The 14,251-nt window shown below is 39.0% G+C and overlaps 1 protein-coding gene across 2 annotated transcripts in view; it reads left to right on the top strand.

Moving 5' to 3' along the window:
- The window catches only part of macrod2 (mono-ADP ribosylhydrolase 2), a 446,660-nt gene that overhangs the window by 190,817 nt on the left and 241,592 nt on the right, over positions 1 to 14,251 (top strand). For both annotated transcript variants that reach the window (XM_083922595.1, XM_083922596.1), the window contains exon 5: positions 5,872 to 5,988. In XM_083922595.1, coding sequence (XP_083778721.1) covers positions 5,872 to 5,988 — 117 coding nt within the window. The remainder of the gene's footprint in view (positions 1 to 5,871; positions 5,989 to 14,251) is intronic.

Below are 14,251 nucleotides of genomic sequence, written 5' to 3' on the forward strand. Positions count from 1 at the left end.
AAGCCTGAGGTATTTTATGTCACTTTGGAGAGTAACATCTGTGACTATGTGCCTGGCATTCTATTAGCGCAAATCCCCTGTTTACCTGGGTATTATAGGTAAAATTGAGATTATTATCCCTTTCCTGGGAACTTGGTTACAGTAGAGAGGGAGCTCTGGCTCCTGTTGCATCCAAAATTGCTGTGATTTGGACACATAATCCAATATCCCAAGGGAGCAACCACAATGGCTTGAACATATTCCACCTGACATTTAGTTCAGCCAGATCTCTGATTGGCACTTGATTAGCAACTAATCCATGTCATTATCTCCTTCAGTGAAATTAGCTGAGTAGAAAATGGTGTCGTAAATCACAGAGGTGGAATCGTGGAGGGGCTTTGATCAGTGTACAGCTCTGAAAAAAGTGCTGTAAGGACAGAGGAAATATGTTGTTGCTATGGATACTGCAAAAAAAGGGAGGAGGGTGCATATAGCTTGATAGTTTCAGGAATATGTTTGGTTTTTATGTGGAACTCCCTGTGTAAGAGAGTATTGATAAAAGTTCAAGTCCCCATCGCCCGCCGTGCCCACAAGAAGTGCTGGTGTTTGACATCCCAGTTGATCAGCAGGTAATGGCTACAAAGGCCTACCTCTCTTTAACGTTTTTTCCCCTCTGTTAGATTATGACTGATATTCAGACTTCTCCATATCCTGCCAGGTAGAATCCAGCTCAACCCCCTCCCCCCTCCACCACTGCCCATCCTGTGCTGCCTCCTTTGGCTCCAGTCCTGAACCTAACCCTCAGAGGAGCGGAAAATAATTAGGAGAGAAAATTGCAGCTGACACTATTTCTGAAAAGCAGGGTATTGTAATGAGAGCAGAGCAGGTATTCATTGTGTCTGAGGGAGCTAGTGAAAGCCCTTGGTTTTCGGGCTGCCTGGGAGAAGTCCCCGGAGAGTAAGCAGAGCTTTGCTGAGTCCCTTAATGCATGTGGGAACGGAGCCTTGAGAGGACGAGGCAGAGGTGTCTTCAACAATGGCAGGAGCCAAGGTTACAGCTGAGTAACTAATTCAAACTGCTCTAGACTGACACACACACTGACATGCACACACTCTCGCCTCCTTTGTCTCTCTCAATATGGCTCTCCCTCTGTTTCTTGCTCTCTCCTTGTTCCCATTATGAGTTCAGAGGGATGCCATCCAGCCACCGCTCAAAGTTATCTTCATTAGCTGTGCGGACTGGCTGGAGTGGCTGCTCGGGGAAGCTTTCTCTGAGCAAGGCACTCAGAGAAGATGAATAAATGTTTTGTCCCACATAGGCCCCGCCTAAAGCAGTGGCAGGCTGCAAGGAGAGATAGATGAGGTATTAACTGTTATATTTTTCAACGGGGGCTGAGGAAGCCCAGGAGTGGGGTGGACAGAAGCAGATGCTGCCGCCTGAATATTAAGCCTGTTAAATGAAATGTCCTCCATAAAGAAGTTTGAACAGGAGTTGAAATATAGCATTGGCCACCACTGATTGTGCATCACATAGCCGGGCACATGTTTATCTCCAAGCTTCTGCTTGACATGGGGTTCAGACTGAAAGCTGGGAGGGATTGCTTTGATCACCTGTCTATGCTGAGGTGCACGTGCATTGTCAGGATGGGTGCACAGCGGGGGTATTTTAATTTTTGAAGTATATTTGTAATGGGAACACAGCTAAATGGCTTTCAGGAGTCCTGTTAAAACTACTCAAACACATATGAATGATAACAAGACATTACTTACTATGAGGTTTAACAGCAACAATTCAGTTGAATAACCTGATAATTAAATAAAATTTGCAGATAATCAGAATTAACTATAAAAATAGTGATCAAGTGTGCAAAATACAGAAGGAAGCCTTTGTGTTTCATGGTGAACAGCGTGACATGTCTTCCTTTCCGAATTTAAATGCCAGAATTAGTAAATGACAATCTGAGGCTGCCTTTGTAATGTTGCAGGCATCCATAATGTAGAAATCTTCAGGGAATTAAGCTGGATTCCCCCTTAAATGAGAAAATAAATTGATGGCCAAATTGCATGTGGGTCATGTCTCCACTTAAGGAACCTCAGATCTGCTTTTCCTTATAATGGACACATACAAATATACACAAGTTTTGATTGCCTCAGAACCCACTCTGCAATTGAATTTGAAAAAATTAAGTATTTTGAAACCTCTCGCTGTCTTGCAGCTTCCCTACCCAACTCCCTCTATATATGTTTTTCTTAAACACACATATTACCGACTATGCATCTATGGCACTCCACCCATTCCGTGAAGCAGTTAAATTAAATCTGTAGCTGTAGCATCCAAGACTCTGGCAATCAGCCGTATCAGTTCAGCATCTTCTCCTCTATTTACGGGCACTGTGAACAGATTTCCAGGCTTGTAGGGACTCGCTGACACAAGATTCACAATGACACACTCAGTAGCATCAGAAAAAAAAGAGTTTCACACTCACCGTAGCCCATGCAACCATCAACAGGAGGAGCAGTGAAATTGAAGCTGAAACTATTATCTACAATCTTACTCTTAAGCTACTGAGATGAAACACAGAACCTCATATGTTGGCGGGGTTCCCAAGGTGCTCATAGGTAAGAGATCAGCCATGCCTGGTCGTGATGAGAGAAAGTGTCTGGAGAGGATGGACTCCTGGGGGAACACTGCAAACTGTAAGAGGGCATTATTACATTTTCCTAACCTGGCTGGCCTTATATGGTCATGAAAAAAGATCATAGTTTCCTTTACACCTTTTCTCACAGGATATTTTCCTGCACTTGAGCTGTCTCTCCTGCTTTATTACAGATTCTAACAAGGCATTTTTCAAAGGAACAGCCCAATTACTGTGCATTATAAATAATACAAACAGAAATATAATCCGTTCTTTTCAAACGTGTTTTTCTGTTTAACCAATATAGTGCTGCACATTTACTTTATATATTCTTGTGTCATCCAATAATATAATTATTTCCTGAAAATGTAATAAAATCTGCACTTAACCTGATGGAAAATGTAATAAAACCCAATATTGTAATAACTTTACCAATAATGTAATACATTTGAATAGATTTCATAGGATCAGTCCAGCCAAAGGAGATTCTTCATTCAATAAGAATCACGGTTGACTCAGATGAAAAAGAACATTTTATGCAGATTGAATTGGCTGTTTTGGCTTTCATTGCTCGTCTTCTGCAGCTTTTATCATCTTCTGATGGTGTCTCATCTAAGATCCACTCTGGTCTAATGGAAGATCTTCACACAATGACCAATCAGCATGGCTATGGATGGATTAATTTCCCATTGATAGGGATTTTACATTAATGCATATATGCCTGATAACAATGGACCACTTGCCATCTGTTGTAAATTTCAGATTCAACATCAAGCCAGAGTTTACATTAAAAATATTAAATCAGTGTCAAATGGTTTTAGTAAGATATTATAAATGTTGTATACTTGAATACTTTAAATCTCCAAGAACATACATTATTACCTTATCCGTCAGACCCTCCTGAAAGGTTTTATGTAATGAATAAAAATGTTCTTACAATCAGTATGTGAGTCAGGACATTTTATTACAACATTTGTCAAGTTATAAATCACATTATTGGGTTTTGTTACATTTTAGATCAGGTTGAGAGCAGATTTCATTACATTTTCAGGACATTTTTACATTATTGGGTATTACACACCTGAATGACAGCTTCAAAAACTGAATCCAGTTGGCTTGTTTAGTAAGTGAGTCAGATGAGCCAAGAAAATTACTGAGGATCTCTGAGCACTTCAAAATGGAAGTTTTCCATCTGCAGTGTAGAAGTCAACCTTCGATGTCCCTTTTCTTTTATTTATTTCTGATTTGATTTGGTTCCATTTAGTGGCTAAATATCATAGAATAAACATAAATGTGCAATACACTCATACTGTAGAATGAAGCTGCTGCATGATAGCCTGCAAAATGTTTGAAACTGCTGAAACCTACAGAACACATTATGGCTTCATCCTAGTTATTGGGACTCTATTCACACACTTTATTTATATACCTCTGTAGCTGATCCAGAATGCAGCAAATCCTTTCAGCCTTATTACAACGTCCTGTGAAGGAAATAAAACCTTAATAACACTAAAGCCTTGGGGAAAATCTGATCAGTTCAGATCAATAGACAAACAAAAATAATAATAATGGCAATATCAGAAATGATTGGCCTGCCACTGTTGTGATGCAGATGCAACATCAAGTGAACGCATTTAGGTGTTTAAATCATATTCATTAGTGTTTTCACTTTAACAAAACATAATGGAAACAGACAATGTTTTGTTAAATGGCAGGGGTGCCTTTAAATGCCTACAGTCCCAGAGCTTTCAGTTCACCCTGTGCATTTAGCAATTCATGTTTGCAAGATGTTAAGTAGTCATTATGATGCAAATATGTGTAGCTGATGATCACGGACAATCTTGTTTGCACAGTGAACGTTGTAAAAATGCCAAGCCTACAGGCAGCGCCACATCCCCTCTGTGTTGTGTTAAGTAGCTTTCATTGACGCCGGAGCGATACCTCCTCATATCCACATCACTGTCAGACTCATGTTGCTTTTTCGAAAAGCCATCAGGATTCGTCTCTGTCAACTGCCTGTCCCTCAGTCCATTAAAGATGATTGATAGAGCTGGAAAATCTTCCGCCCAGCTGTTGTCGTTGACTCATCCCTGAGATATTGAAAGGAACTAAGAAAAGGTCTATCCCTCATCAAAAGACCTTTTCGTCTTTGTTGACGATGTGAAAAAAGTACATTTTTGAAGATAGTGTATAACTAATGTTCTGCCTTTATTTGCATCTTTTTTTCCTGGTGCTGTATGTGAATAATTATTACATTTGCGATGAAGATAGAGATTAGAGTCACATTTCGTTTTTTTATCAGGAATATAAATTCTGATTTTTAAAAAAAAAATCTGTTCCTCAGTTCTTTTTTCTTCATCAGTTCAGAATATGTAAACAGTGGTTATCCCGCATGCTGTCTTAATTCTCAAGTTTAAGCTCTGATGGATAAAGCCAGTTTGAGAGACTTTTCCTCTCCATCTGCCAGGTTTATACAGAGAAACCTAAGAAAAGACAGGTCGGTTTTTCCAACTGCTACTGTTCCTCCTCCTGGCTCTGTTATCCTCTAATGGCTTGTGAGGATTTTTACAGGACAACTTGAGGAGGATTTTATGATGTTTCAGTGTGATTGATAACATGCTCTTGGAGGGATGTCAGGCTTTCAGAGACGGATAATGTGGATTTCTATCTCTCTGCCTTCTTGTGTAAGACGTGCCATCAATCAAGTGTATCACGGCCTTAACCCGGTAAAATTAAAACCTTAGGGGGGCGGGGGGCCCGGGATCTCTGTGGATCCAGGACACACACATCAACACTGAGTGCGACAGAATCAGAACACAGATCCACATCATAACAGCCTCACCAGAGAACAGGACAGATACAAGATTCCCACCACAGGGCAGAAAAATACAGTTAATGATCTGACTGTATATAGCTGTTGACAGTGGAGAGGGATTACAGGAAGAACAGTCTCATTTTCACTGCGTGTGGAGGCGTTATGAGAGCCCAGCCCAGCTAATTTAATTCCCAAACTTGTCAATATTTACCAGCAAAAGGCGCAGCCCACTATGGCAGACCCAGTGTCTCTACAGAGAGGAGATACAAAGCTTAGGAGATACAATTAGAATGTAAGGATTCAGAAATCAAACTCACGAACATTAATTTCATTAAGCACACAAACTGCTAATTAGCCCGGTTAGTTCTAGATCTGTCATGTCCCTGCTCTTGTACTCCTCGGGTTGGCCTTACCTCTTTTTGTATGTTTGTTTGTGTTATAGTTGATGGCTGCATACACAAAGCGGCGGGGTCCTGTCTGTATGATGAGTGCCACTCACTAAATGGATGTGAAACCGGCAAAGCCAAGATCACCTGCGGCTATGATCTCCCTGCAAAATGTGAGTATCAGTTAATAAATGTCATTTTCTTTGTTTGTAATGTGTGCACAGGTGCCTTGCAGAAGTATTCTCTAATCAAAACTGATGCCATTGAGCGCTCCATAAGTTGACTGTTTTCGAACATGACAGTGAGATTTAGTGGTAAACATTAGAGCAGTGAAACATTATCACTCCAGCATTAATCTATGTTGTTTTTATAATAAAGGCTAATTTATTCAAAACCTAAGGTCCCTGTCCCAGCTTGTGGACTGCACTGGCATTAGATTTACACTTCGTGTTTTTGCATAGCTATTGGATCCATATGTGCATGCAGTTGCAGTAGTGCAAATAAAACTCTAAATCCACACACAGACACACACACACACAAACACACACACACATATATATATACACACACTTGCATACCGGCACATAATGGCCATTAGTGTCCACTCCAAAGTCTGGGAGTGGGATGCATTTTAATGTCCAAAATAAAAATATTTTAATCATAATTTATTAGTTTTGAAAACTAATTTGTACTAAATGAGGAGTTGTTACTTGGAGGATAATTAATACGATTGGTGCTTGTTGTATGGCTGGATGGGAGTGTCATCTGCACACAAACAAAGACATTAGGGGAGCTATTAGTTGCTTAATTTGATTGATTTTTCATCTCTGATTTATTCTGTTAACGAATCACATAGCTCTTACTGTCAAGCCATAAATGATCAGATGAGGGTCTGCAGTGTTACCTTTGTTCTTATCTCTATCAGTGATGTAATGTTTTTTAATCAAGTCCACAAAAGTTTGTGTCGTGTGTCCATGTGTTATCTCCTCTCAGAATAAAACGGCTTTTGTAATATACATTTCTGAGCTAATTCCTTTTGATAATTGTCAGTAATATATGTGTCACTTTTAAAGTTAGTCAAAACCTTCTTCTCATGCAAACTTGAAATGTAAAACATGATAAGATGGAGGAAATGTCAGTTGGTGTAATTCGGTCGAGACAAACGTCCCAGCAGTCCTAACCCGACCCTGAAGGATTTCTATGAGACAGCCAAGAGAAGGCATTCAGGCCCAGATGAAATTAGGTTGTGTTAATACGGTGTGTCGTAAAGATGTCAAACAAATGGAGCAGATAAACTGTGAGTCTGTCTTGTGGCCAGCGAGTTCAACTGTCTGGAGCCCCAAAACAGAGAGCTCCATGACAATTTAATAACCTGCGATGTCACCTGGGAGCAATCGCACTGCCACTGGGTACTGTTATTGTAATTATCTCTTGGCAAAACCTTTTCTGTGCTGATAAATCGTAATACATTGTGTAGTTCTTCTTTTTTAAATGTGGTATTTCATATTAGAGCTATCTTTCCTCCCAGCCGGTATCATCTTCTTATCGCTTAACTCTGATCACTGTCATCATCAGCGTTGTCTCTTTCATCTGCTTCTGCAAACTGACAACCGCTTGACTTTTTCTTTGTGAGAGCTCAGCTCAGACAAGAGATCTCACTCATTCCCAAAGTCTATCAAAAGTTTGGACTTTATTCTTCTTCCATTAATTTCTGTCACTGACTTATTTGTTCCACCCACACATATTATAAAGCCAAACAACAACCTATTCGGTTTATGAAATCTCAAAGAATAGCCTGTCCGCCCCCTCACCACTGAACAAAGTAAACAAACAAGACGACAAAGTTGTCATATTTTTGAATGTCCCTAAATACTGCGATGTTACATGTAGGCGCAACAATGAAGGATAAAAGCCTGCATTGAAAGAGCAGTATCTAATAGTTTAATTGAAAGTTATTGTTATGTGATTGGCCCTGTTGCTAAAGTTCAATGCATAGCATGATTGCAATTTGCATAAAATGAATTGTATTATTTGTACAAGCAGAAATATTTAGCCTCATGTCAATACAGTAGATGGATCATCAGGATGATCGACAGAGGTGGTTATATAAACTATATTTGATATAGTGATATTTTTAACTTCAATTTCTGATGATATCATTTAACAATTTAAAGTCTATAGTGTATATTTATGATATATATGACACTCATTGCGAGCAAAATTGCTGCCATCTGCAGATGGTGGCTTGTCTACTCTTTCAAGTGTGAGAAGAGCACAGACAGATGGGCCATTTACCGTTTATATCTTGGCAATGCCTAGTATTTCCAATTTGGGCATTCTCTTCTCAGTTTTGTCTGAACATTAGGGCTGCTTTTCACAATTTTCTATGAACACATAAATCTCTCAGAGGATTGCACTGTTCTTCGGGGCCCCCGTCTCCGAAATCCAGTCCACTGCATATCATTTAAAATAAGGAAATCTTAACCCTGAATAATGCAGAGCAAACTAAAAATCTCTTTGGTTTTAATTACATTTTTTAGGGATTTAGGCTTGGCTTCATGTTGAACTCCCAGCAGTAATCTCTCGACTTTACCAACAATGCATGGAAATAAGTGATCCATCATACTATCAATTTAGCCAGTTCTCTCAATCTCACAGTGTTTATGGAGACTTAAGTTTTGTTTGAAGATATCACCCACAGCATATGTTATTTCATTCAGCAAAGGATTACGCTGATCAATTTTTTTTTTTTTTTTTTTTTTTTTAAAGAAATAGAGGAATTCAAGCATAATACTCTCAATAACTGGGAAAGCAATACAACTAGAAAAAAACATTTATTGCCCTTAAGGAGAAGAGCAGTTGATCTGAATTCAGAGTTGTCCTTGTTTGGAGATTTGATGTGCTGAGGCAATGGAAAATGACCGGCCTTACCCACCCGATCTCATTTTTTTTTTCTCAAGACAAGAAAATTGCTCTCTATTACATCCCACTAAGCAGTTTAGGCTGTGAATCCCAGTGGTAAATGAACCTTTCCTTTAAGAAGGCCAAGCACATATGGGACTGATTACTATGGGGCTGGCCCAGGATTATTAATCAATGACAGTAATTACCCACCTACCATAGTGGAAAGACTCCAAAAAATATCTAGTCTGTTACACCCACATTCCAAGGAAATTGTCTATTTGCCCTCATGTTAGACAAGTTACCCATCTGTTTATAGATTAATATTCAAATTAAAAAATGATGTCAAGTGTAACAAGCTCAGTCACAAATATTGTTGTTTGTCCACATTTCCGTTACTAGTATTTAAGTTTATTGCACTATGCATAAAAAGTAAACAAATCATACATTTAGGTGGTGTTTGAATCCTTTATTTAACCAGGTAAATGTCTCGTTTTTTCAAAATGACCTGGCCAGTAGGGCAGCATAAACATCGTTGCAACAATAAACACAAACAATATAAACAGACAAATATAACACCAGCCACACATTTCAAATGAGTGAGCATAATACCCAGTTAATATGTAATATAAGAAAGCAGTTCTAAAGCGTTAAGGAACCATTTTTAAACTATTTCTTCAAGAGGAAACAAAAGCAACTGATTGACCGAGAGTACTATTTTCTCTATCCTTTAAAATGGACTCGAAGTCCCTCAGTAATCAGCTCTGACAGGTTCTTCTGAGATTTATTTCAGAAAAAGCAGCACCGTATTTAAAAGGTTTTTTTTTGCCTAGTTCTGTTCTAACTTTGGAGACAAACGTCTTTACCAACTGCAGTTGTTTTGTGCCACTTCGACTGGTGAAATCTCTACATTGGTGTTCATTAATACTGTGTCTGAATTCTCCTAGATACGTGCCTGTATCTACAGAGAACCTGTGAACATATGCTTTAGGACACATCTTTTAAACGTTGTAAAGTGCATTAACAGTTATGTGTCTGATAAGAAACTATTGAATGGTAAAAAAAAATGTTCTGTTTGTGAAATTGTGTTTTGTGCCTATATAATGTGTTAAATAACAACAGAGTAAAAAATATATTGTTACCGTCATTGTTTATGAATATTGACTGCAGAATAAATCTGTTGCAAACGGAGGGGCTTTAAACAGTTTTGGGGGAAGCTGATTTAGAGTAAATGTATAAAAATTAACACTACCCTATTAGCTCTCGTCTCCTATAAATATATAAGTGACTGAACAATAATGATCTGCATGTGTATTCTCGTTGAGCTTCTTTAGTGCATTTAGTAAAACACCCTGTTCACTGTGTGGCAAGGTGTTATTGTGTAATTTAAATGTGTGACACATCTAAGGATGATCTGCAGTGAATGCACTCTACAAAAGACTCGTCTGAATCTTATCATTATTATGCTGGCCCACAAGTCCACACTAATAACGTTTAGCAAAGACCTCGCAGGTTAATCTGCACTTGCACATTTCAGCCCTACCTGTCACAGTAGACCAAGAACGTATTTAGAGTTCATACTAGAGGTCTGCTTGAGAAAGTTGATGTCCCAAAGGAACTTTGAGATAGACATAGGGTATTTTCACTCTCCAGTTTCTTCTGAAATCTTTCACCCCGTTTTGTTTTCCTCCCCAGGGCTACTTTAGATTGACAGTTCAAACATTTTACTGTTTATTGTGTTGCTTCTCTCTCCCTACTCATTTATTCTCAAAGCTCTAAGTATATGCTTTAAATAATAAATCATATTTGTATACAAAAAAAAGAGCCAGCCTTTTGTTTTTTATTATGCTGCTGTTATAACAGTGGCCAGTTTCTCTTTCAGTCTATGTTAATTATATTTGAATTATAGTTTCTTTAGCTTCAGCCATACACGTACAGGGAATAAATCAGCTATTTTTTTCATATATGGAACATTTTCTACAGCTTGCGCCAGATTAATACTGCATTCATTTTTATCTCTTAAATGTGTCTAATCTCATTGAGCAGAGATATAGTTTGGTCTGCTATTTTGCTAACTGGTCCCTCCAGAGAAAAAAGTGCTCATTGGGATTCAAATGGAAGTGCTTTTCCCTCTGACTTATCAGCTATAAGGTTATATATTTCAGCCTTTGGAGTATTGCCTCCACCCAGCCCACTTTGATAGTGTGGAGACACAACCTTATCCATGCAGCATCAAGACGCGGGCAGACCTTTGATTACTCTCTAATCTAAAACTGAATGCTAACTGTTTTAAGCACACTCAGCCAGCTCTCTGTCTCCACAACGACCGGGCCCTTCTCCACACTTCTCTATTGTGCACTCGAGCTTGGTCAGAACAACATTTATTTATCTGTTGCTGGTCTCCAGTATTCAGTGAATCCATAGAAAGTCTGTACCTACTTTTACAACCAGGAGTCTGTTCCCTTTAGTAACATAAAGTCTGTGCTTAAGCCTATGCACAAGACATTGTGAAGCTACACCATTGTAGTTTGCAGCAATGCAGTGAGAGAGCCCTAAACTCTAGAGCTAGAGCCAGATTTATAGATATCGATGATGGATGATAAATATTGAGTTGTTTATTGTCACCTTTTTAGCCTTCCCTGTTATCGTCTATGGTTTAAACTCTAATGAAGGAGAAATAGATTTAGATTGCATTCTTATCTCCTTTGAGACTGCACCATGTGTACTAAGTCTACTTGTGTGTATTTTGAGATATTTTACATAAGCGGCTGAACAGTCATCAGATTATAATTACATCATTTGCAAGTCTTAACAAGCTAAATATAAGGATACCGGTGTAATCAATCAAGGTCATGCAAATCTACTCATAGCGAGTGGTGTAGTTAGGACTCATGCGGCATCATGTCATTAGATTTTTCTAGTTTTCACGATTTGATTGAGCAACAGGTTGTTTAATGTTTCCAAGGTTGTGAATCTTAAGACATCATCACATTAAAAGCTATAACTGTAAAATTTCTCTTTAACTAAATCAACAAATACATGACAAGTCTCTTTTTTTCCTATCCTATGACTGATTTTATAAGTGATTGCCATAATAAAAGATAGTAGGTAATGCTAATTTAATAAGCATGACAGCTATACGCATACACCAAGCAACTAGAGACCCAGAGTATTTGTTGCAACACAATTTGTTTGTAGTTGCTTCAGGTGTTCGTTCAAGCATTAGATTTTCAGAAACAGCATTTTTGGTAGTAAGCTTCAGCGGAACTTACAGGACCATAGACAAAACACCTGAGGGAGATGCACCCCAGTTCAGTTCGCCGCTTCTTTATCCACGGCTCCCTTTCAGTACAAAATGAGAGTCTCTAGTGTTTACTGTAACTGCACCTGTGCTAATAATACTAATCATCTGCCTGTGATAAATTCTTCCCCCTGATAGCGTGAGGAACCTTTCCTGTGCATGCCCTATTTAATCTGGGAGACCAGGCCGTCTGTTACGTCTCTCTCCACTCAGCAAACACAGATAAATCACTGCAAAGTGCCCACTATTAGTAAGTGCCCCGTTCTGATTAAATCACCCCCAAGAACATTATTATTTTGCTGCGCGGTCTCTGCCCCATCACCCTGACACTTTCAGAGGGCCTTTGGACAACCCATAATTTGTTAATTTGGGTACAACTTATTGTTTACAACAAAGGATTTAGTCCTGTGAGTAACTGCTTTGACCACAATGTATCACTGTTTTCCTTCAAGTTTTAATTTTAATATGCTAATGTCTTTTAATGTGTCCTGCGGCATTAGCAATATAAATGTAACCAAAGGGTTAAAATGTATTCAGGTGGAGGTCATTTGAACGTTTTCTGCCTGTTTATTCTTATACTTCTAACTTTGCTGTTTTAGGAATCATCATAACATCTTGTTTTTAGATTGACCACATCCACTGGGTTTTTAAAGCATCCCCTAATTCCAATAGTTCATCGAATTTTCTCAGGCCACAGCCGGGCTATAATCCTTAAAAGCTGAAATAAAAAAAATAACAATTTAATGTGTTTTTCATGCAACATCAGTGCATTGTTAACAATGCAAGCCTTGTTTTCGCAAGTGAAATGGCTAACATGGCAGAAGGCTGAACAGACTGTACTTTATCTCTACATAATGGATCAAATCGATGTGGTGTGACTGTTTCAAGGTGGGTTTTTTCTTATTTTGGATTCAAGGCTAGAGTGAAAGAAATCCTTTGTTGTAGCAAATAAATTAGTGGGGCTTAACTCAACCCTGGTGGCCACCACAGTTCTAACCAGACAAAGTGCTAAGTCAACATCTTCTCTACTGCTTACTGTTAGCACTCACATCATAAATATCACTTCATGCACACTCCAGTTCCCTCGGACGGGACCTACCTCTGACTTTCTCAGACAGTTTTGATTGTTTTGTCTGGTACCTCATTTACTCAACCTGTCAGTCAGTTATTATGGTGTTAAGTAGTAATAGTTTTAAATGTAAAAGTTCTTTTTTTTAATGATAATCTTGCATCTTTAGTATTAAAATTGCAAATCAGAGATACAAATTTTATACCTTTGATGCATAAAAGATAATGGTCAGACCTTGCTGTTAGGATGAAATTTTAAGATCACTGTGATTATAATCTCCAAAATTTCAAGATGAATTAATTGTTGAATAAATTGAGTATGAAAACGAAGACTGGATATCAAGGAGAGGCCAGATGTTTTTACACATTATTTATGAGAGAAAAAGCGTCTGTGTTTCTCCAGACTAATCAACTTGCTCTCTGGCCTCTCATTGGTTGCACTGGGTGCACTCCAAAGGAGCAGAACAAACCTCATTTCACTGCTCGTCCTCCATGTCCCTCTCTTTTCAGATATTTGTGTTTCCTTTGTTGGCTAGCCTGTCAGTCTTCCAGGCCTCTTGAGGACTGGAGTAATTTGGTAATTTTGCCTAAACGGTGATACTGTAATTATATGGCATCAGCTGCCTAGCTGTCAGTGACATGGCCAACGGTCATTCATCACCAGAAAACTAGGAGGGGGGTGGCATCTTGACTGATCGGGTAAACACTAGCAGATAGAAAGTGTGGTGGTCTCACCCCCCAAAATGGCTGGAAGTAGGAGGTGATAGGCCTTTGGAATAATGGGGTGCAGGAACAGCTAAAGCCTGTGTGGGGGTTGGTTGTTTAGCTGAGATAGGGGGTCAGCAAGGAATGCCTGGGCCTCGAAATGACAGTCATGCATCAGGAGGGGGCTTGTGGGTGGCAGATGAGGTGGGACCACTTGAAGGTCAGGTCTGAAGTGGATTGTGGCAGCAGCACTAATGCAGTCCTGCCTTCCCATCTGTCTATGAGTAAGCCCAGTCTAATGAAGGCTGTTGTTATAAAGGGCTCATCACCCAGTGGTGGCACTTTTGCACACACACAGTACCATCAATGCTAAAGTGACGTGGCTGCCAAAATAAATTACATTTTTTTCAGTTTTGATTTCAAGTTTAATTACCAGGTTTCATTCAGCTATTTTACCCGAG

This window comes from Echiichthys vipera (genome assembly GCF_963691815.1).
Source record: "Echiichthys vipera genome assembly, chromosome: 11".
NCBI classification, from domain to species: Eukaryota; Metazoa; Chordata; class Actinopteri; order Perciformes; family Trachinidae; genus Echiichthys; species Echiichthys vipera.